At 38.8% G+C, this 22,710-nt stretch overlaps 2 protein-coding genes across 2 annotated transcripts; both read right to left on the bottom strand.

The window, feature by feature from the left end:
- Window positions 1-355: 355 nt before the first annotated feature.
- ppp2r2aa (protein phosphatase 2, regulatory subunit B, alpha a) lies at window positions 356-9,627 on the bottom strand. Its single transcript, XM_063897515.1, has 10 exons — window positions 9,304-9,627; window positions 8,842-8,919; window positions 7,556-7,653; window positions 7,163-7,328; window positions 6,899-7,011; window positions 6,330-6,507; window positions 5,667-5,831; window positions 4,725-4,894; window positions 4,496-4,587; window positions 356-4,176 (listed from the first exon to the last, which is right to left on the bottom strand). Exons 1-10 carry the CDS (start codon window positions 9,308-9,310, stop codon window positions 3,897-3,899), a joined length of 1,347 nt encoding a protein of 448 aa, XP_063753585.1. The 5' UTR covers window positions 9,311-9,627; the 3' UTR covers window positions 356-3,896.
- Window positions 9,628-13,555: 3,928 nt separating this feature from the next.
- On the bottom strand, window positions 13,556-21,853 carry vps33a (VPS33A core subunit of CORVET and HOPS complexes). The gene is made up of 13 exons (XM_063897514.1): window positions 21,697-21,853; window positions 21,333-21,398; window positions 21,044-21,171; window positions 20,752-20,938; window positions 20,447-20,563; window positions 19,731-19,905; window positions 19,144-19,337; window positions 18,328-18,454; window positions 17,928-17,995; window positions 17,611-17,748; window positions 15,452-15,589; window positions 15,194-15,362; window positions 13,556-14,435 (listed from the first exon to the last, which is right to left on the bottom strand). The coding sequence occupies exons 1-13, from the start codon at window positions 21,796-21,798 to the stop codon at window positions 14,242-14,244; spliced, it is 1,803 nt and encodes a 600-aa protein (XP_063753584.1). The 5' UTR covers window positions 21,799-21,853; the 3' UTR covers window positions 13,556-14,241.
- Window positions 21,854-22,710: the final 857 nt, after the last annotated feature.

Here is a 22,710-nt window from a genome sequence, read left to right as displayed (position 1 = left end):
AAAGGCAGGCATTGCCATTAGCGGTGTTTCCTGAGGATCACCCCTCCTCCAGTTCCATAAAAGATCCTAGTCTATTATGAATTGGATGGAAGCAATCATGGTAAGGCTGATAATAAATCCATGTTTCCATCATTTCAGTAAGTGCCGAACTGTCTGGTACCTCTGTTGGGATTTGAAAATATTTAGTACTTTTGAAAGCAGTGAAGGAACTCAGAAAACAGGCTTATTTAACATTTTTAAAACTGCAGGCTTAGTTGTATACATAGTAATCAGCTACGTCTGTTTGTGGTTTATTTTACACATGGTCAGCCCATTATCTTCCACAACCAACAATAACACATTTTTTTATTCAGAATTCAGGTTTGAAATTCTTTATTACTTTTCATCTAAATTGAATTTTATTCCATTTGACAAAGACAAACATAGCTGTACAATGAACCATTTGTAGTCCCCCGCCCCCCACAAAAAAAATAATCACCCAAACTCTTTATTCAAGAGACCCTTGAAAGAAAAAAAACCAACAAAATAAAACATACAAATTAATGAAATTCACAAAAATAAAAAGTGCATTTTGTTTTGACTCCTGTGATACTTCAGACATGTATATAATGCTGCTTCAAGTGGAAAAACCTCATAACTCCAATTCAGGCCATTCTCTTCCTTTGCAGGGCAAATTTCTCCGACCCAAGGTTCATTTTAATAAACCTTTTTATTTTAAATACCTGTTAATAAGGCATTTTTTTTTACAAGTCCTGAAGAGTAGCCTTTTTTCTTTTGAATGTAAAAGGTTTTGATCACAGAGCAGCGGTAAATTCCCCTGAGCAGTCTCCTGTCTGGCTCACCAGAAAATTCAAGAAACATACTTGATTATCGTATTTCTTAACGCTATAAGAAAGGCATTAGGGTTCTTCTGAACATCTTTGTGGTTTACACCATGGCCTTGAACAATAGCTATAAAAGACAATATGAGGGGAAACTGAAAGATTATTGTTTGTTTTATTAATGAATGTAAGTGACTTTTCAATAACGCTCCGGCACTCAACCAGATGACTGCTTGTGCAAAGATGGGATTTTCTTTTAAAGCCAATGTTTTTGTTCATTTTTAATAAGACATGCCAGTTGTTATGAAGTATTGCTTTTTATACATATTTTGTATTTTTTAAACATTTCTCACCAAACCGTTGTTGGATTAACCTGTTATTTAACAGAGTGAGTAAATGCTTCCTCTGGTGGATAATATTTTGAATGGCCCCCTCTTTGTGAATTGTAGGCTAATAACTGGATAATGCTTGACTATGGAATGGGATAAAGGTGCCACATTAAACAGGTTTATACATAAATGACACAAGGCTAATTAAGTGAATAATCCTTGCACAATCTTGCATCTTACACTAAAGAAAAGTTGTTTTTCCAAAATAAAGATTAGCAAAGTGCCTCATTTACCAGAGATTACCCAGAGCCCTGAGAGAGACACTCCACAGTAGCTTAACACCAACGTATAAAGTCGGGCGGTTATTTTGGTGACATACTCGTGACTGGAAATCAGTTTTATAAAAAGGTAGGAGTGACACAATAACTTACATAAATATGATCCAGTCGACCAATAAGCTTCATGCCCTGATTTAATGGCTTAATCTGTCATATTTCTTTTTAATAAGGTGGAAACTGTGCTTTTATCAACCCGTTTGCCCCAGAAAAAAAATTGGCACTGCTGACTGAAGCATAGTGTAGCAGAGAAACAGCAAAGTTATTTTGTTAAAAAGTTTTTTCCCATGTCCGATACAGTCCGTGATGACCACTTCCATACAGCTCTCATGTGCACACCAAGTGGTTCACAAATTCTCCTCTTTAAATAAATAAGACGGTGTTCTCCTGCACCACAGGAGAACACATTTCGCTCGTCTTGATTTAGTTTTACATTACATGTTGGTTACAATATCTTTCCCATTTAGACCCACAAGGGCCTATTCTTTCACAGCGAGCACAATTACCCAGAAACAAAAATCATGGCACAAAATCAGAAAGTTGAGATACAAATTAACCAAGAATCTAACTCCGAAGCATCCAAATAAAGTCTACATAAACATCAGTTACAGTCAGCCTAATTAAAAAAAATAAACGGTTATAGTGCTCATGACTACAGAGGTACTGACACCTGAAAGTACTTTTCTTCATCCCACATGAGAACCGTCACACTCGATGTCACAAAAAGTCACTCGCTTTTAAAGAAATACCCGCCAGAATGAACAAAAAGTCATGACAAAAAGGTTTACCCAAAAAAGGTGACCTTCCATCTACAATCAGTCCGAGATAGACAGCTATAGAAACTACAGTGATCAGACTGTAATCCTATTGCCTCAATTTATACAAAAATAAATCAGCTATAGTGATTCTTCTTCTTTTATCACCAGGTACAGTACAAAACATCATAAAAAAAATCTCTACAAACAGAAACTAGATCAAGAGATTAAAGCGATCTGCGACAACACGACAGGCTTTGTGGGGCAGCTGGCAGCGGGACTCAGGTTCGGTGCCAAACACTACGAGAGAATTAGGCTACATCACGCCATCATGCTATACCACCTATACAAGCTGTTTCCTGAGCTTTATATGATGCTCCAAACATGACCAAGGACACCTCGTGAATGAATTTAACTTTAGGGTGTACACAACTGGTTTCTTTGGCATGATAAGCCCTCATTCGACTCCCAAAACCTGCATGTGTGTGCACGCTGTTCTTGTGACCGTGTTAAAGGACTACTTCAGTGTTTTTCATGTTTTAAGCCATTATACACACGTGCTGACCACTTTCCTTAATTTTGACATTTGAATACAAGGAAAATCGACTCAAAGGTTTTAAACTTGCTTTGGGTTGGTGTAAAAACCGGATGCTGATTCAGGGTGTCAGGACACTCCAGCGTTACAGTTTTTAGCTCCAAGCTAAGTCATTTTCAAGCTTGTGTTAGACAGAACCTCTAATCCAAATCAGTTAAGGTACATGAATGTTTAAAAGGAAGAGGTGGATTTCCTTGTTTCTACTCCAGATATTAAGTAGCTGACTTTTAGTGTCAGATGTTACGGTACTCTGACCAGAAAATGTACGGCGTGATCACCAAACAACTACTTCGACTTTATCAAAGACAACAAAAGGTCCACTGAGGTGGAAAAAATGTCGATTCAGATAAGTGAGTCGAGGTCCTTACAGTAGAGAAATAAATGCCCCTCTCATAAATATTATTACAGAAGTAATGTAAGCTATTTGTAGAGAATGAGCTGAAACATGATATAAACACGAGGATATTCCTTTAACAGACTCACCATACTGTACAGTATAGAAGCTGTGAGTGAAATTGGCAACTTGAGAAATACTTGGGGCAAATGTGGAGTGTTGACAGCTTGAACTAGAAGCGTTTTAACCCAGCAAGGAAAAGGAACTTGGTGACAGAAAGAAGCAATAACAGAAGAAATAATTTCCTATTTAAACTAGTAAAACATGGAAGCTACAGAACCTTAATTTGCAGCTATGACATAAAAATGAATCACGTCACGATGGCACAAAAATAATAAAAGAAATAAAGTAGCCCAACGTGTGTATTTAGCACATTTTCCCTTTGGTTTGGGATGTAGTGGAGTTGCAAATGGTAGCTTGGTATATAGAGTAATCGTAATGTCACTAAATCCCAAATTCTGGACTCAGATCTACAAACCCTGCCTGTTTGCATTTACCAAACAAATGTTAAATGTGCTTGTGATGGCCTGCTTGGATGTACTGTTTTACTGTTGTCACATTCAATACTAAAGTCCCAGAGGGCAGATCATATCAAGACTTGGGGATTTAGGCAGAGACGGACAGATATCGTTTGTATGCGTGTATCATCTGAGCGGTTCAACAAATGCTAGTTCAGTTTTTCCTGGAATATGTACAGATTGTTGGTGGTGGCCACAGCAATGATGTTGTCCAGAGGATGCCAGGCAGTGTGGAGGATCTTCTTGTTAAAGTCCAGACTGTCTACACTGATCTCATCCTTTTTGCGCTTCCCACCTGTGCTTACTTTGCGAGGTTTCAGGACCGAGCGCGGCTTGCTGTTCTCCCGCGACGCCTCCAGGGTCACGTCCTGCCGATAGCCTCTGTCAAACATCCTGAAGAAGTTGTTGTAGGAACCGGTCATCACAACGCTGCAGAGACAAGGTATAACAGAGTCATGGGTAACCAGTTTATAATAATTATATTGTTTCATAAAATCTATGGTATTCTGTCATGAACACCCCCGACACCCTAACCATGTCACACTTATGCTCTGCATGGAGCAGATAAGCACAGTTATTGATAAGCCCAGTGTCGAATAAGGCTAAGACCAAGATATTTACGTCATATGGGGGATTCAAAACAACTATCTCCAATGCATATTTGGCTTTCACAACTGAGCCATCTAGCAGAGTAACATCCGTTCACAAAAAGGCCTGCTTTACCCTGATGAAATGATCATTTACTAACCTGTCGTTCCCATTCCAGCAGCACTCAAACTTGTCGAAGATGCAGTCATTCTCATAGAGCGAACACAATTTACTCCTGAGATATTCATGCACCTGTTTGAAAGGAAAGTGATGTAGAAGCATTGTAGTTATAATCAGCAGTTGTCCAAGACTAAAAATAACATTGCAAAGGGATCTGGGTATTGTGAGTGTGATGCAACTTGTGTCTCAGCACAGCAACAGTTACCGACCTGATATGTCTCTACTGGCCGGGACTCCATGTTGAGATCCCAGATTTTGACTGACAGGTAGTCGCGGGTCATCATGTAGCGTCCGCTGTGGCTGAACTTCACATCAGAGATTGACGAGATGATTTCAGAAAAGAATGAACGATTGTTCGGATCCTCTGGCTCTTCAAACTCTTAAAAAAAGAAAAATTACAAGTGTCATTAGTACACCCTGACTGCCAATAATTGCATTGACAAGTTTTATACAGGCGTGGACGTTTAATAAAGGAAACAGGAAAACACTCCTGTACACTGCACCACAATTTGGGGAATATGTTAGTTTGTACAGACTGTTCCTTTAAAGAATAAAAAACGTCATCATTTGAGAGAGCACTGACACATACCACCATAGAAAGGAGCGTTAACTTTATTAACTTACACTTACTCTAATGTATGTGCATACAATAGCTACTTTTGCTTCAACTGGCATAGTGCAACTCTTTAGAGCTACAACAAGTTCTCCGTTATCACAGACGACATTTCAAGTTGTCATGGATTGAAGATCACAGGTGTTACCAATAACACTAACGATGTCTCGGTGACACAACCTTCCACCTTTCACAAAACTGCCCAGGTGCATGTCGTTCACTAATTAAGACTTTTCTCAGGAAGCTGTGTCCTTGGTCGAAGCAGACTTCTTGACACTGGCTGTATCTCAGCTGTTTAAACTACCTCAAACTAAATGTCTGTGACTTGAATACAATGTGTGTTGGATGATAAATAGGATATTGCCACTGCACTTTACAGAAAAGACTGTCCTCACAATTATATCTGGTTGGTATTCAGGCTCTATCTGGACAGAAATGTCACTCACTAATTTCACTGTTTTACTATCCAACATCTAGCAAACACTTCAGAATGGAGCATCTCCCCTGCAGGCTCACAGCGTTAATGAAGCCGGCTTACGTTTGGCATGCTGGTCGCACAGTGCTGATGCCCTCATGTCACACAAGCGGATGGTGCCCTTGCTGCTGCTGTAGACAAAAGTGTTGCATTGGTTGGGGTGGAACTCCGCAGCTGTGATCACCTCTGTTAACTCCTCCATGTTGGTTGGCTTAATGTCAACAATGTCTGGAGAAGTGGAGTTAAAGTCAAATGGCTTACACAGATATTGTTACCACTTCAAAATAAAATGAACCATGGTCTGGATCAGCAAATACAGATGTTTTTTAAAGTTTGATAGGTTAACAAATAAATAATTATGAATCCTTGAGCTAATTAGGGGCAAGAGAGGATGGACACAACAAAGAGTCATGTGGTCAGCTTAATACAGGACAAAAACATCCATACACTTGGCATCAAATGTACCTATAACTGGAATACTACTATATGTTGAGATACTGTGTAAAAGAGAATAATACTTTGGTGACATCTGGTGGTAGAATGCAGTATGACAGTGATTATTTTAACAGTTTGGTCTGCATCTGAACAGCATCTTCTGTTTACAGAAGCATAGAACTAGAAAATCATTGTTAGTTTGTCCTATATAATGCAAAGGATTAGATTAGATAGTTTTTTGACTAAATATGGAAAGAAAAACAGTTAAAGAGTTAAAGAGCAAAAGGATACTAAAGCTGCGATCATTGATCTCCAGGTTCCACAGGTTGATGCGCAGGTCATCTGCAGACAGGTATGTCTCACAATCACTGTTGACCGAGATGGAGTTGATATGGTAGGTGTGAGCATTCGCAAACACTCGTCTAGGGCTGGCCTCCACCATCAGGTCCATGGGCCTGAATACTGGTACCTGAGAGAAAGTAGGGTTAGCATCACTTTCATCTCAACGAAAATGTGCAATAATCATATTGTCCTCCAGTTTTATAAATCCTATTTTTGCCTTGTGTGGGGTAAAAAGCATTAACTGTCTTTTTAAACAAAGATAAATAGGTTCTAGCCTCTGTGTAACACGCCAATCTGTTAAACTGAGTCTATATTCGGAAACTATTCAATATATATAGATCCGTGTGTCCCAAAGGGGAGGATGAACATGACATGGGAGACAAATGTGGAATGAAACTTTGGCAGTATGTTTTTATTTATGCAATAATGTCCAAACCATTACAACTCAAGAAATGCTAAGAATTTATAGCACATACATGTTAAACATTGTTGGAAATTATCAATTATTTTATACACACCCGTAGTGTTGTGACAGTATTAAGATCTCTGTAGCGCCCATCCTCTTCCTTCAAATTGTAGCCCTCTGGTCTCTTGTCACGCTCACTAATCTTCCAAAGCTTTATGGTTTTGTCTGCCAATAAGAACAAGCATATATCATGAAAAGTTCATCTTCAGTATCAGTAATACAAACAGAAAGGTTTCATTTTTAAATAAGAAATACAATCACCAACTCATACTTACTACAGCGGTTCAATTGAATCAGAGTACTCTTGTTTACTAACCGTTTGTAGACAAAAGGAATTGTGCTGCATTCTTCTGAGGCAGCCATCGGATCTTGTTGATCTTCTCCTCGATCTCAAGGCTTTTCAGGTAGTCAAACTCAGGCTCATGGCTCTGGAAGGTGCTGTAAACATTGTACTCTCCTCTGCACTGCGGCTGATTCTTACTCTGAACAATGACATATCAGAGAAAAGTTTAAGTATTATTTTACTAGAAATAATAGAGAGTATGTAATGATATGTATGTTTCTTAGCGCCATGGTTTTTTTCCCCTCCATTTCACAGAATTCTTGGCTTGAATTCTGAGTTCAGTTCAATTTTAAACTTGACTTGAAAATAAAGGTTGCACTATTTTTATACATACTTAGTTTAGTCAGATGAGTCACTAAAACTTACCTCTGGCTCTTGTTGAAAAATGACAACACGACCCCCTTTGTCCCCAGTGGCAAGCAGCTCCCCAGAGTGGTTGAATTCAACAGTAGATATGATGTCAGCTGTGAATAAGTAATGTGATGAGAAAATGAAATGCCTGTGTACAATGTAAGAATATTTTTGAACATTTATGCAAGGATTGTCTGGTTCAAAAACTGTTTTCTTACATCAGTGTACACAATTTTTCCAGGAGTACAGTAACACTGTACAGTGACATTGTGAAAACACAAAAGAGCAGTGAGCAGCTTATAGTCTTCTGAACACTCTGGAGGGTAAAACATCTTACCATTTGCAGCTATTCTGCACTTTTCAAAAGACAAGCATTCTCATCAAATGCTACAATGCAACAATCAATCCCTGTTTACAGGCTGGCACTGTTCTGAGCTTGTGCAATCCTTAATATAGACTATGGTGTTGTTCCTCTCTAAACCCAGCGCACATAGTGCCTGATACGATCTGACCCCATACAAACTGTTGTACAAGGGGAAAAAGTGCAGCATGTTTGAGACTTCTGTTTCTGCAAAAGCTACATCAATTATAGTTAGGTTTTCAGCCTGTGTACTGCCATGTATTGACACAACCAGAAGCTAACGTCAAAACTTATCCAACAAAGTTTACTGTAAACAACTGTGTGGTTCTTTACACACAAATATGCACATCATGTACTGTAAACATAGGTGTTTAAAGCACTCAAGAAATAACTCATTTGACAGTGGGAAAAGAGGTGGGACATTCTACAAAAATATTTTCTGTTCATACAGGAAGTAAAAGGTCCATCGTAAATGTGTAAATTTCCTTGAAGGAACAATTGTTGTGTAATTTATTATCCTCATATACTTTGTAAATATTTTATAATGTGATGCAAGAACTAGTTCATCCAGATCAGAAACAGATAAGAATAATCACAGACATAATAGCTAACCACGTAGTGTTATATGATTGAAAATAGTTTAATGAAATGTGTCCTGAAAAGGATTATCCCAGGCAACCAGAACAAAGTTATTGTAACACTTTGAACGTTGAACCAGTTGTTTGGCCTACTGGATCAGTAAGTAAGTGCCACAACAATAAACATTCAGTGCAAACGGGTTAAAACTCTTGTAAATGTGTAATCCTTCATAAAACGTTGTGAAACCTAAAACAAAACCTGTAACAGTAGCATTATAGCTCATTTCAAAACAAGCATGCACAGGGTGCCAATCAGACAGTGCATGTTAGCAACTGTTCAGTGGACCAGCACATGGACTTACCTTCAGCAACATCATCATCTATCGCTCCTTTGACTTGTGAAAAGCACCACTGCACATCACTGTTCCCACCGCCGGCCCCTGCACGAAACACAGACCCAAGTTTGAAACACACCATCAGCAAAGACAACTTTACACGCGTTAGCATGGTACTGCTAACTTTGCTGAAAATCAGTCAAATGAGAACATGGACGCATGCTACTTTATTGTTATCGCATTCTTTAGGCAGTGTAACATATTCATATGCAGCAGGAAATACTTTAAGCATGTTTTGCACTGGAAAACTCTCACTTTCACACTGTCTTTAGCACACACTAGCATCTTGTAGGTAACCTAGCTTGCTAACTAGCCTGCGCTAGTTAACCACAACAGAGACAAACCCATCATCTGTGCAGAACAGGATATTAACTGCTGAAAAACAACTACACCTCAGACACTCTGGCAGTGTTTTCTCTGTAGTCTTACCTGCCATGGTGAGAGACTCAGACAGAGGGTGTCTAGGTATCGGGCCCTGGACCGGAGCTGACCCGGGTCGGCTGCTGGTTCTGACCGAGGAGCAGTGCAGGAATACACCCGGGAGTGCTGCTAGCAAATCCGAACACCGTTTAAATCGTAAACCCGGGGATGTAGACAGCAGGACACCGTTTTGTTGTTTTTTTTAATCAAAGAAACCGAACTGCAAATCCTCAGAAGTGAATTTTAGACTTTGCACTCTACTTTGAGATTTCCCTCGCCTCTGCCTCTCCCAGCAATACTTTCAAAATGGCGCAACGCGGGCGGCGTTCAGCGGGCGTCAAACAGAGAGCGGTGAGAGTTCACCGGGACATCTTATTCTTGCTTACTCCTGGTCCGTCGTGGATATGGGTCTTTTTGCTGTCCCAGGGAACAGGATAATTGATTTATTGAACGTTTAATTTTGAATTAAGAGTTATTTTTGACTTTGTTTCCACCAGAAAACTATGTTATAACGTAACCCCGCCCATGTGGAATGTATCGATGAAGGAAATCGAACACACTGGGTTAGTTTTTAGTTCTCAGCAAAAATGAAGCAAAATGAAGTTTAATTTAAAAATATAATAGTCCTACTTACTTTTAATGTGTGAAATATATATATTAAGATAATCTGAATATGTATATTAGTTCTGTAAACACGTATTTATTACATGTTTGGGAAGCTACTCCTGACACATAATTAATACGTTAAATGCTGTGTTGCGCAATAGGCTCAAAGTATTCACTACCTGCAACTACCATTGAGTTTCCACAGGATCTGCCAAAGTGTCTTGCATCTGCCGGACAGATATCTGTTTTGAAGGATTCCCCTCTGTTTTAATGACAAATTAACTGCTCCCATGCAAACTACAGATCAGTCACATATACCTGCACTGGGATCCCAGGGCAGCTATTTGTGGGGACCATAATACGTGTAGGCTTTGTCACAACGGACGTTTTGAGTCGTCATAGTTGTTGAATCCAAGGTGCCACTTAATGTTCCATTTAAATGTCCCAACAAACCATGACCATTTGACAAGGAAGCAGCGCACACAATATAAAAGAACTGAAGAGGCTTAGTGTAAATCAACCAATATTAAATGTGTTATTTACACCTATGTGCTTCTCCCACTGACATGTCAAAAAGTCTTTCATGTGTATGAAGAAGGACTATTGACTCATACAGCTCAAAATCCCATTTTGATATTTTTATTTTAGATGTATTATTTTGCCCATGCATTTTATAAGTTAGAGCCTGCAGAGAAGTGACACAACAAGGGGGAAAGACAATAACTGTGACATTTCACTAGGTTGGTATTTTATCCTGTATTATGTGTGATATAAATGTCACCATCACATTCCATTCTAATTTACAAGACAGGATGTTAAGATAGGTAATAAAGCAGGAGTTTCCCTTAGGTCAAACATTTGCATTTGTATTGTAATTTGGTCGATCATTCAATATTTCAATTTTTCAAAAACAATACAATCTTCAGACCCTCTGGGAACATGGGGCTTCAGGGCAGATCTCTGCTTTTCCTGTCTGGTGATTCAGCACCAAGGAACAGCTTTTTATGTCACAATAACAGCTGACGTTCCACTGCTTTTATGCCTTATTTACATTAATTTTTTTGACAAATTGTGCTTCAACAAGAAAAAGACAGCTTCCAAGATTTTATCTACAAGATTTCTTTTGTGTTCTACACAACCATACAAACAAGTTTTATGTTTAACTTCACTGTGGTCCTTTGCAACACAGCAGATATCACCATTTCTAATTTGCACATTTAAGCATTGTGAACCTTTGATGCAAGCTTGCATGGTAACAATGGGTATCACTGTAGATTCCATCTTCATACCTGCAAAACCCTATTTGGATTATTTTTTTAAACCTAACACTGTAGCCGTGAGCCTACTACAGAGCGTTAATCAAAAAGGAGAAGCAAACATGATCACTGTGTTATTGTTGCGGGAGAAATTAATAATTGATAGGAACTGCATAGACCACAAATCAAGTGCAGGTCTGCCTGATCAACTTCATTGAAGACCTCTTAGTCCGTGATCAGGCTCATTCTTTGACAATCTCTGTCTTTTCATTTTCCCACCATGAAGTAAGTGGTCCATCTGGCAAGGAGCAGAGCGCCAAACAGCACTGTGTAGCTGAAGAGAACAAATTTGAGGACTTCCTTGAATGTCCGGAGAAAGCGAATAAACAACGGGTCCACATCCAGAGGATCCTGCTGCGTCTTCTGCATGTGACAAGTCTGAGCCAGGTGTCCCATGTTCTCACCTCCACCCATCCTGCAAACACACCTCTTTTGTTACATTTCACAATAAAATACTAAATAGAAGAAAACAACTGTAATGTGAAACAAGGTGGCCCTTATAAAAGTTCTTTAATAATACACAGCACATAACAACACTGACGGTACTCAGGGTAATTCAATATAGTAAGACAAATAACACAACATAAAATAAACAACTTATATGTTCATTATAATTGATCCCCTGGTGCAATTCACAATACCCAGCACTATATATATAAAGAAATAAAAGTTACTCATTATTGAGACATTTGTGACACATTAAAGCATAAATAATTACAATTGATAATCATCAAACATCTTTTTCTGAAATCGGTCGCTTTGCAGAGGAAATATTTTTCCTGTGGTACTTTAAATATTTTTTATTTGCCTATACTTATAAATGATATAATCATAAATAGAACTTGGACTCTCACTTTAACAGAGTATATACACTGTGGCATTACTACAGTGTATACCTCTCGTAGTAAGTATACATTCTTTTTAGTGCTTTATGTATTATTAACGTATACAGGTTTATTTGTATTAGAAGTGCAAATCGATTTATTACTAGCTTTGGAAGCTAAAGAGGCTGTATTGTCAAAAGACCACTATTAATAATTTATCTGTGAATTGCACTAAATGGGTTCAGTATTGATCTACTTTGTGTATAGTCACAAAGACTATTGACTGACAGACATGCAGCAACACAACTTTAAGCTGACTTCAGACCACAGACAGTTTTTTGTTTAGATAACTAATGATTTCGTTACTTGAATTGCATCTTTTTGTTTTATTTGCATATCCATGTATTCTTTTGCTCTTTGATTGTAGTTGTTTCTCCATTAATTGTATTAAACCTTGGCACAACAATGATGGTTCTCCCTCAATGTGTTATTGTACAATTAAAATAAATGAAAAGAGATAGAATAAGCAGCTTGCTGTGTAAAACAATACATTAATTATTTTTCCTCTGGCTACAGAAGTTACAGAAAAGCCGATGTAAGCCATGTTTGAAAAATAACATACCCAAAACAATCCTACTAGTATTAATATAATTGATGAGTTAATAATGTGAATACAATGTCCTGTTTAACATACTAAAACTAAACCAAAACATAAATGAAGAACAACTCATTAACAGGATCAAGATATAATTTATATAGTAAAAATGAAAACTTAAACTAATCATACCTCGGTGATGTTGGAGCAGGGCTGGAGAAGATCATAAAGTGGCTCCTGTGCTTCCACCCCTGAAGTCCAAGTTGGTGTGTTATGCTTTGGGCGTTTCAAGCCCCTATGGCAGAGGAGGAGCCAAAAGCAACGACTGATCACAGATCTGAATCCCCTGGGATTGATCTAATGGGAGTTTAAGTCTTCAGTGCACCTGCTCCTCAAACAAAGGGATTTCAGTGTCAGATATTTAACAATCAAGCTTGCAATTAACAGAATGAAGTTTCTTCTTATCCATTGATTCATAGCACAAGATTTCCTGCCGATCAACATACAGGAAATAAACATACATTTACCTGAAAACAGTTCCCCAAAATATCTGAGTGCTGTCAGCAGGTCTCCCTATGTCCACAGTGTATAAGGCACGGAGAGGGTATTGACTGAAACAGAGATCAAACACCCTCCTGTAGCACAGTAACCCTCTACCGGAACACGGAGCAAATGGCTTCCTAATTCAATCAGTGTCCTGTGCTGTCAAATCAAGAGCAGCCGTGGGCTTGAGCTCCCCAGACAACACATGGCCATTATCGGCTGATCGGAGGCCTGTTAGTGGGCTAATTGCTCCTTCAGAAAGCCGGACCGCCACTGACGGATACACTCCCATCCCTGCCTTTTATCTCCCTGATCAGCTTTCCTTTCTGGAAATGATCAAGTAAAACAATAAGCAAAACATGACCAAGTAATCCAAATGTAATTTCAGTTAGTTAAGACTTTATTTTTATGCCTTACAAAAGCCTTCCAAAAATTAAGGAAGTGCATCTTTATCATCTTATACATGACGTCATCTCAAACATCCCAACTATTTTAATCATACGTACATATTTACAGTAGCTTCTTGGTAAAGCAAGGAAAGAAGCCAGAGGACAAAGGGATGTATGACAGTAGCATTAAACCAGCTTTATATTATAAAAGCTGGGCTTGCAAACATTTTACAGGAACCCAGTAAAGTTGATAAACATGTTGGAGCAATTATTTTACAGGTTGGGCAATATTTAGTTTTATCTTCTCATGCATGAGACAGCGTTTTGTTTTCACACTGTTCCAATGATGTACGATTGCTGGCAGTACTGGACTAACAAGCACCAGTAAAGGCACTCATGACAGCATTCAAATAACACAATTTAATAAATTAGCTTTGCAAATGTACTGAAGACGGAAATGCGTTTCGCATGTTTGTCAGGCTGCAAGGACAAACACATTTTGGATTGTTACACCAAATAAAGAAAATACAACTCAACAGGGCACCTTTAAAGAGGTTAAGGATGCACACACATCAATGAAACACCTGCAGTGCACAGATATAGACATAGAAAAAAGCAGCTGAGGTTTTCTGATGGATGGGTGTTTGATGTGGCCAGGTGTGCATGCAGGTGACTCAGGAGGTCTGGGCTTCGGGCCTATCCATGAGGGATTTGATCCATGTTGTACCGTTTAAGAGTTTGGTGGTGGCTATAATATACTCCATCCCGCTGTCTTCCATTTGAGAGAGGAAACGAAGAGCGGCTATTTCTGCATACGACACTCCTCCGAGGAAGAACACCAGCGTGGTTCGATTCTCCCCCTGCTGACCTGCGGAAGTAAAAAGAGATGCATGTCATTAACAACGAAAATATAACAGCGAACGAGAATTTAAGCATCACAAAAGACATGTCTGTGTGTTTTTAGTACTTGGCAGTATCATTTTTTCTTTTTTTCCATACATTCTCGACATTTGCCAGGGTATATAAAATCACGATATATCAGCCTGCTATGGTTTTCTTCAATTTCACATTAACATGAATTTATGATCTTTTTCCCATTGCTCACTCTAACCAAACGACTAAATGTGAAAAGACCCTTTCTTCCAAAGCACCCTATTTGGACATGAGAATTAAATAATTAATATGTCATCCTCCCCTTAGATTTGAGTCTTCCATTACCACCTTTTAAAATCCAATGTAGCGCAGGCCTGTAGGAACTAGTCAACTGTCTAAATGCCCAGACTTGCATTTCTAATTAGCACATTTCAAATTCAGTTTATAATTAAATTCATTATTCACATCAGTGGAACACGTCCTACTGCCAGTGTGAAAACACGGAAGAAAACAGAAGGAAATCACTGGCGGTGGTCACTGACAAATGAAGCACAGCATGTTTTTTAACAAGCCTTCTCTTCAACACAGACACTGACAGTGGCTCTGTGGTATTGTCAGCTTTGTGCCATCAATCTCCTGCCATTCAGCGTTTGACTCCACAGTAACAAAGCCTGTGTCTTATCTACAAGCAGCAGGCAGGAGGTTGTTTACTTTTAGTCTGTTTAGCGAGCAAACAGTTTGTACCGTCCTTACGTTTCTTGTGCAGCCCGGCAGGCAGCTGCTGTCTCTCCTCAAAGTGCGGGCCCGGAAGCATCTTCAGCACCTCTTCGATGCTGCGCCACCCGGGCCTGGCTAACACCTGGGTCAGTCGGATGCTTAGTGGAGCGTAGCCACTGTACACATAGGAGATGTCGTTTGGGTTCTGGGGATATAAAAAATTCAGAGAGGTTGAGATGGTCCTCAAAAATGTATGTTTATTCTTTATAGGTCTTTATTGACTAAATATTGTACCTGTTCATTGGCATCTTCCATCCACAGCTTGAGGGTTTTTCTTATAGTGGGGTAGTTATTCCTTGAGCTGGACTGAAGCTTCAAAAGACCCGCCTTCTCTAGGTTGTTCAGTGTCAGTATGTGTTCATAACCATAGGTCTTTAAGGAAAACAAAATAAGACATTATTAAAAAAATTAGGCACCATTTGTATTCAACTGGGACTTGGAAAAGAACAGTTTCACTTATTAGGGCTCTACAATATATTGATATAGTATCAATATTGCATATTGACACTAGATATAGTCTTTTCCTGGTTTCAAAGGCTGCATTAGAGTAAATTGCTTTTAATTTAATTTTCTGAACTTGTAGCTTTTCTATCTGACTCTACCCTCTTAGTCAATAAGTCAAAATTAATTAGGATTTATTCATAAAAATAATAATGTTTGATAGTAATATACAGTGGGGCAAAAAAGTATTTAGTCAGCCACCAATTGTGCAAGTTCTCCCATTTAAAAAGATGAGAGAGGCCTGTAATTTTTATCATAGGTACACTTCAACTATGAGAGACAGAATGAGAAAAAACAATCCAGGAAATCACATTGTAGGATTTTTAATGAATTAATTGGTAAATTCCTCTGTAAAATAAGTATTTGGTCACCTACAAACAAGCAAGATTTCTGGCTCTCACAGACCTGTAACTTCTGCTTTAAGAGGCTCCTCTGTCCTCCACTCGTTACCTGTATTAATGGCACCTTTTTGAACTCGTTATCAGTATAAAAGACACCTGTCCACAACCTCAAACAGTCATACTCCAAACTCCACTATGGCCAAGACCAAAGAGCTGTCAAAGGAAACCAGAGACAAAATTGTAGACCTGCACCAGGCTGGGAAAACTGAATCTGCAATAGGTAAGCAGCTTGGTGTGAAGAAATCAACTGTGGGAGCAATTATTAGAAAATGGAAGACATACAAGACCACTGCTAATCTCCCTCAATCTGGGGCTCCTCGCAAGATCTCACCCTGTGGGGTCAAAATGATCACAAGAACGGTGAGCAAAAATCCCAGAACCACACGGGGGGACCTAGTGAATGACCTGCAGAGAGCTGGGACCAAAGTAACAGAGGCTACCATCAGTAACACACTACGCCGCCAGGGACTTAAATCCTGCAGTTCCAGACGTGTCCCCCTGCTTAAGCCAGTACATGTCCAGGCCCGTCTGAAGTTTGCTAGAGGGCATTTGGATGATCCAGAAGAGGATTGGGAGAATGTCATATGGTCAGATGAAACCAAAATAGAACTTTTTGGTAAAAACTCAACTCGTCGTGTTTGGAGGAGAAAGAATGCAGAGTTGCATCCAAAGAACACCATACCTACTGTGAAGCATGGGGGTGGAAACATCATGCTTTGGGGCTGTTTTTCTGCAAAGGGACCAGGACGACTGATCCGTGTAAAGGAAAGAATGAATGGGGCCATGTATCGTGAGATTTTGAATGAAAACCTCCTTCCATCAGCAAGGGCACTGAAGATGAAGCGTGGCTGGGTCTTTCAGCATGACAATGATCCCAAACACACCGCCAGGGCAACGAAGGAGTGGCTTCGTAAGAAGCATTTCAAGGTCCTGGAGTGGCCTAGCCAGTCTCCAGATCTCAACCCCATAGAAAATCTTTGGAGGTAGTTGAAAGTCCGTGTTGCCCAGCGACAGCCCCAAAACATCACTGCTGTAGAGGAGATCTGCATGGAGGAATGGGCCAAAATACCAGCAACAGTGTGTGGAAACCTTGTGAAGACTTACAGAAAACGTTTGACCTCTGTCATTGCCAACAAAGGGTATATAACAAAGTATTGAGATGAACTTTTGTTATTGACCAAATACTTATTTTCCACAATCATTTGAAAATAAATTCTTTAAAAATCCTACAATGTGATTTCCTGGATTTTATTTTCTTATTCTGTCTCTCATAGTTGAGGTGTACCTATGATAAAAATTACAGGCCTCTCTCATCTTTTTAAATGGGAGAACTTGCACAATTGGTGGCTGACTAAATACTTTTTTGCCCCACTGTACATATATTAATATTGGATTTCCTTCACATTGCCCATCCCTGAGTTCACTACACCAGTAGTAGGAGGACTGTACAGTATAGGCACAAAAATCTAATATTTACGTATGTGACTGTACCTGCAGGATCTCCCTCCTGTAGTAGTCGAACACTTTCTGCTTGAGGCCGTTGTTGCAGACCGACTGCATGCACACAAGACGTAGAATCTTGATCAGTGGATCCTTTTGAGCAATGCTGTCTTCTATATACGTGTTCACCTGGACATACAAATAATAATCATCAGAACTATAAGACACCCATAGATTAGGTATTGAAATAATAATAACACTTCTAATTTGTAAAGAATAGCTTAATACTAGAAACATTATAGCGCATTTTGTGAAATCCTACAAAACCATAAATATCTCTAGACATAGTGAGTTAGGTTGAAAAACACCTTGTCAGTTTCGACTCCAGTCATAAACTCCTGCTCAACTGTCAGATTGTCAAAGAAGGCCTCAGATGCTGGAAGAAAAGACATTAATTAGCTTTTTAATCACATTATAAAAAACATGGATGAACCCTTAAACATGCTGTAAGAGCACAGAAGTATAGGATTATAAACCAGGTATGCCAGTAGAAAAATAAAAAGTATTAATGCCATTCGAAAACTTTGAAATTTACTAAGGGGATTCAAATGATCTTTACCAGCTGAGCCTATAATAAAAACATGCGTGTTGGTTTTCTGATGCAAAAGGCTGTAATTTGTTTTTATGAAAATATAGTGCGACAACAAAATGCACAAAGAATCAAATGTGAGGCAGCTAAAGGGGAAAGAATGGACTTTTTTTACACACTGGTGATTTCCTTGATCAGCTCTGCTATAGAAGTGTGGTTAGCCAGCGAGCTTCGAGCTGCCTGCATGTGAGGCAGCTGAGCCACAAACTGCTTGATTTCTCCCACCGTTTTAGCATTATGACGCTCCTGAAAAGAGGAAAAACATTTTACTTGATGAACTGTTAACATGTTTGAACTGCAGCTTAGAAACAGCATTTAAAAGGATGGAATCCAATTTATTTACCACAAAGTCACCATTACACCAAAAACAATTAGTAAGTGAAACATTATGTAAAACAGGTTTAAGCATCGCAGACAATTTAAAGTGTAGCGAGGGCTATTTGTAGACAGTTTGACCCATATTCAGTCTGTTTCTATGAAATAAACCTCCCACACAATAACCAATTTTAGTTTAAATTCCTTCCCGGATAATCAATGATACCATATTCAGAATAAATTACATTCACGAAAACATTTCTAATGGTAAGATTATTCTGTCTACATTGCTTTCCAGGATTATAACCTCTGATGTTGTGCTATTGTGCTTATCAACTGTCTCCACTAATGTAGTTTGTGTTGCAATCAATATACCTGAGCTGATTAGAGAATAGTATCACAATTTGGCCTTGTTAAGCCTTCTGCTAGAACAATTAGCACTTCACCTTATCTCTTAGTGATTGTCATCACTTCCCTAACCTCATGGATTTCCGTTATGACTTAAGAGGTAAAATGCCACAAGGATTTAAATGTAATTACATTAGCCTGCAACTACATTTCTTTAAACATGTTTGCATTACACTCTAATCATATTGCAACAAATATGAGGCAAAACCAACCTCAAAGGCTGCTGAAATTATCTTGGCCTTCTTGCTCAGCGCTGCTCCGACTGCGTTGAAGTTTTTATCACGTATTTCTGCGTACAGCTCCTCTGCCGAGTTTAGCTGTAGCTTCTTGGGCTCTGTGGGTAAATCTTTACTCGCCTCACCTTGCTTCTTCTGAGCAAACTTCTCAGGAGGCAACTTGACGTAACCTGTGAGTCAGAGGGAGAAAAAAGGCTGCTGAGTAAAAGAGAAAAAAGAAGCGGACATCCAAGAAACGCATTGTGCAGACTTAATTTAACTATAAGACTGCACATAATTCAGACTGCATTACTATAACATATTTTCATTTAAAAACAGCTAAGGAAAGGAATAATAGTTGGGATAATATAGGTGTAAAAAATTAAATAAAGTTACATAAAAAGCCCTAGAATATTGCGATGAGGGAGATAATTAAATAGATGCATGTAAATTATGTTTAAATCTGAAAAATCAAATAAACAGCAATCAAATACAGCTATTTTCAAAGAGTTAAATGCACAAAAATTGAAATACAGTTTTTTCCACACATGAAAAAGAGTTAAAAAAAAAAGGTGTTTTCTGACCGTTAGTGATTCCATAGATCTCGTCGATGAGACCCTCGTATGTGAGCTGCGTGGCCAGAGGAGTGAGCAGGTCCACGTTACGGTCCAGGAGGAGAAGAGTATCGAACACGGGCAGGATCTGATTCTGACTGCCGGCAAACTCCCTCTTCATCCTCAGCATCATGTTGGCAACATGCTGAAAACAAGAACAATATTTATTCTGCCACACTCAATTCACTCACCAGGATGCTGACAAGCATGTGCGATTAGCAGTATCAGAATAACAATCATTATTTCTTACAAAACAATGTAGGATGCCGATTATTTGCACTCTAGTAAGAATGAAGTGTTTTTTTTAGTTTGGGGAGTTTTATTGTGTTGGTCTTGTTTTTATAGTAAAAGTAAGGTTTTGATCTACTATATATTCTTATTTTTAATATAATTGTTTTATCATATATTTTTCACAGTGGATATCTTAAGTATTTACAAAACAAAAAGGAAAAATAAAGATACAAGAAGAGAAAAGAAAGTATATTGTGCCATTTCATCATTTCAAGTTGTTCTATTGTTGTGGCTGTCTGGCAAACGGGTGTAAAGAGGAATCAGCTCTGAATGTAATGCTGAAAATGAGACCAGGTTTTAATGAAGGGGATTATATTTGATTGTATGATGTGTGTCACCACAAAGATAAATAAAAATATACGATAAGAAATATTTCCTCCCAACACCGCACTCACCCTTGCACAGTCTCCTTTCCCGTATATCTGTGGAATGGTTCCATACAGTGCCTGTAAGGTCATGAGGCCTTTGGCAGTGTGGTACAGGCTTGTTTGGTCATTTTCTAAGTAGCACTCCTGTCAGGAAAAAAGGGAGTGAAAACACACAATGACCGTTTGAAATATATCACAGCTAGCATGCAAAACACACCTTTTTTTCCACAGGCACATATATGAATGAATTAGGTATTTATGTTGAAACATTGGTTGAATGGTTGTTGATTTGAAATCTAATCCTCATTCTGGGATGAATAAATTGAACACACCCTGAAAGCACTTTCATACTCCATGGAGAGCAGGTCTCCATCATAGGGGATCAGGTCCAGGATGTACTCGTCGATGTTGATGAAGGAGGCCAACACGCCCTGCTCCTTCAGCCGCTGTTCACATAGCATGCTCCGCCGGGGCACAAACAAAATGTGGAAGTCTCGTGGCGAATGCATCTTGTCCTCACTGAAAGCACAAAATAAAGGGAAAAAACTGTTAAAAAACTATGGACATAAAGACTATCTTTATCATGTTTTAAAATGTGGGTGTTGGACAAATGGACAAACTGACCTGAAGACATTCTCAGCGATGATGTCCATGAGCTCCAGTCTGGGACGAACAAAAAAGATGATATTCTTGACATCAGCAGCAGGGAGTCTGCCACTCTTGAGGGTGAACATCTTTTCAACTTCATGTTCCTGGAAAGTCAAATAATAAACATATAAAATGAGTTTACAATCTGAAAACTTGAATGTTAAATATATGGTAGATTACAGTGTCTTTCAATTCTGATACATGCACGGGGACTTTTGTGTTGGCTGATTTGCAATAAAAAATGCCGTGCACAGAGATCACTTACCTTCAGTAGAGAGTATTGAGCTATCAGTCCAAAAGGTCCCGTCAGATATTCATCCCAAACTATGGCCTGAAGAGCAAGAGCACATACAGTAATGCTAGTAGCGAGATCGAACATCTCTATGCGGAAATGTTTGCTGTCAGTGTTACCTAGGAGTTAACTAGCTACTGGTTACAATAATACATTGATATATTGTCAGTCTATTTACAATCAAAATATGGCTTTATTTTTAATGAGCCTGCATGTATTTTTGAATTATCTGCCGAGCATTGACAGACCCAAGAGGCTAGCTCAACTGTCAGCTTCGTGGATAAGCAACAATGTCACTTTTTCGGCCATTTTCCATTTATAAGTTTGTTTTCCTTACCTTACTTCCCGCACATTTGTCCAAAAATTCTCGAAGCTCTTTTCGTGCAGCTTCTCTCAAGATGTTTAAATTGACTCTACCGTACGATAGGTGCGCAGCCATGTTTCTTTATCATAAACACAACAAATCAGGTGATCACAGCGGTGAAACTCAATCACGTGACCAAAGAAGATACAACGTCAAGAGAGTTCACACCAGCGCCGCTGATGTACACCATAAGAGAAAGGCCAATAGTCACCCAGCATTTGTACAACTCCTATCGGGTAGTGTATTAGAATTAAAATGGTCTAAAATTATCGTAAATAATTACGTTAACTACCTAAAGAACTAGCATTCCAGCTTTGACTCGCAGAAGGAAATTCGTGTTGCGCATGCGTATTGAATGGTCGTTAAACAACTTAAATAAAGCCAATTTTGGGAATATTAGCATCTTTCATGCATACGACTATCAATAGATTTGCGATATATTTCTGCATGGACAACATGTATTGGATTCATTAGTTAAGCAATACCAAGTAGTATAGAAGCAATTTAAGTATTATACATGTGGGAGGCAAATACGGAAGTACTAAAGGAGTAACCTCTTGCTTCATCAACAGTCTTTTCCTGATGGTTTAGGTGTGGCAAACGCTGTGGCAGATATAAACTCATCCTTTAATGACGTAAATCAAAAAATATTTGCAGGTGAGGTTGTTTGTGCATCTTTTAAATACAATATCCATCCATGCATATATTTAGCAACAAATTAAAAGGGGGAGTTGTCATCCTTTATTTTAATGCAATAAACACTCAATCCGTTAGATGGCGCAATGTCTCCGCAGCAGGTCTAAGCATCAAAGTACAGATATACCCTTATAATTGAGACACTGATGTTAGAATTTCAGTGGGGTTTTTTTTCCTCTGGAAATAGTACAGTAGCTGTATATGTGTCACTTTTAGAGGTGCTAGCATATTTCCAAATTGTGTCGGAAATATAAAGGCAGTTCAATGTTTGCTGTCAAATATTAAGGTATT

Source organism: Eleginops maclovinus, chromosome 12 (assembly GCF_036324505.1).
Source record: "Eleginops maclovinus isolate JMC-PN-2008 ecotype Puerto Natales chromosome 12, JC_Emac_rtc_rv5, whole genome shotgun sequence".
Taxonomy (NCBI): Eukaryota; Metazoa; Chordata; class Actinopteri; order Perciformes; family Eleginopidae; genus Eleginops; species Eleginops maclovinus.
The sequence above is the reverse complement of the archived record's forward strand: the minus strand, read 5'-3'. Positions and strand labels throughout refer to the sequence as shown.

Excerpts from the sequence above, each read along its gene's own strand:
- ppp2r2aa (XM_063897515.1), bottom strand. Across the intron at positions 7,329-7,555 it reads TTTTTCAACAAGAGCCAGAG|AGTAAGAATCAGCCGCAGTG; the intron begins GTAAGTTTTAGT and ends GTCATTGTTCAG. Across the intron at positions 4,588-4,724 it reads GGCCAGTAGAGACATATCAG|GTGCATGAATATCTCAGGAG; the intron begins GTCGGTAACTGT and ends CCTTTCAAACAG.
- vps33a (XM_063897514.1), bottom strand. The coding sequence starts at position 21,798 with ATGGCTGCGCACCTATCGTACGGTAGAGTCAATTTAAACATCTTGAGA. Across the intron at positions 21,399-21,696 it reads ACAAATGTGCGGGAAGTAAG|GCCATAGTTTGGGATGAATA; the intron begins GTAAGGAAAACA and ends CTTGCTCTTCAG. Across the intron at positions 15,363-15,451 it reads TGGAAGATGCCAATGAACAG|AACCCAAACGACATCTCCTA; the intron begins GTACAATATTTA and ends TTATATCCCCAG.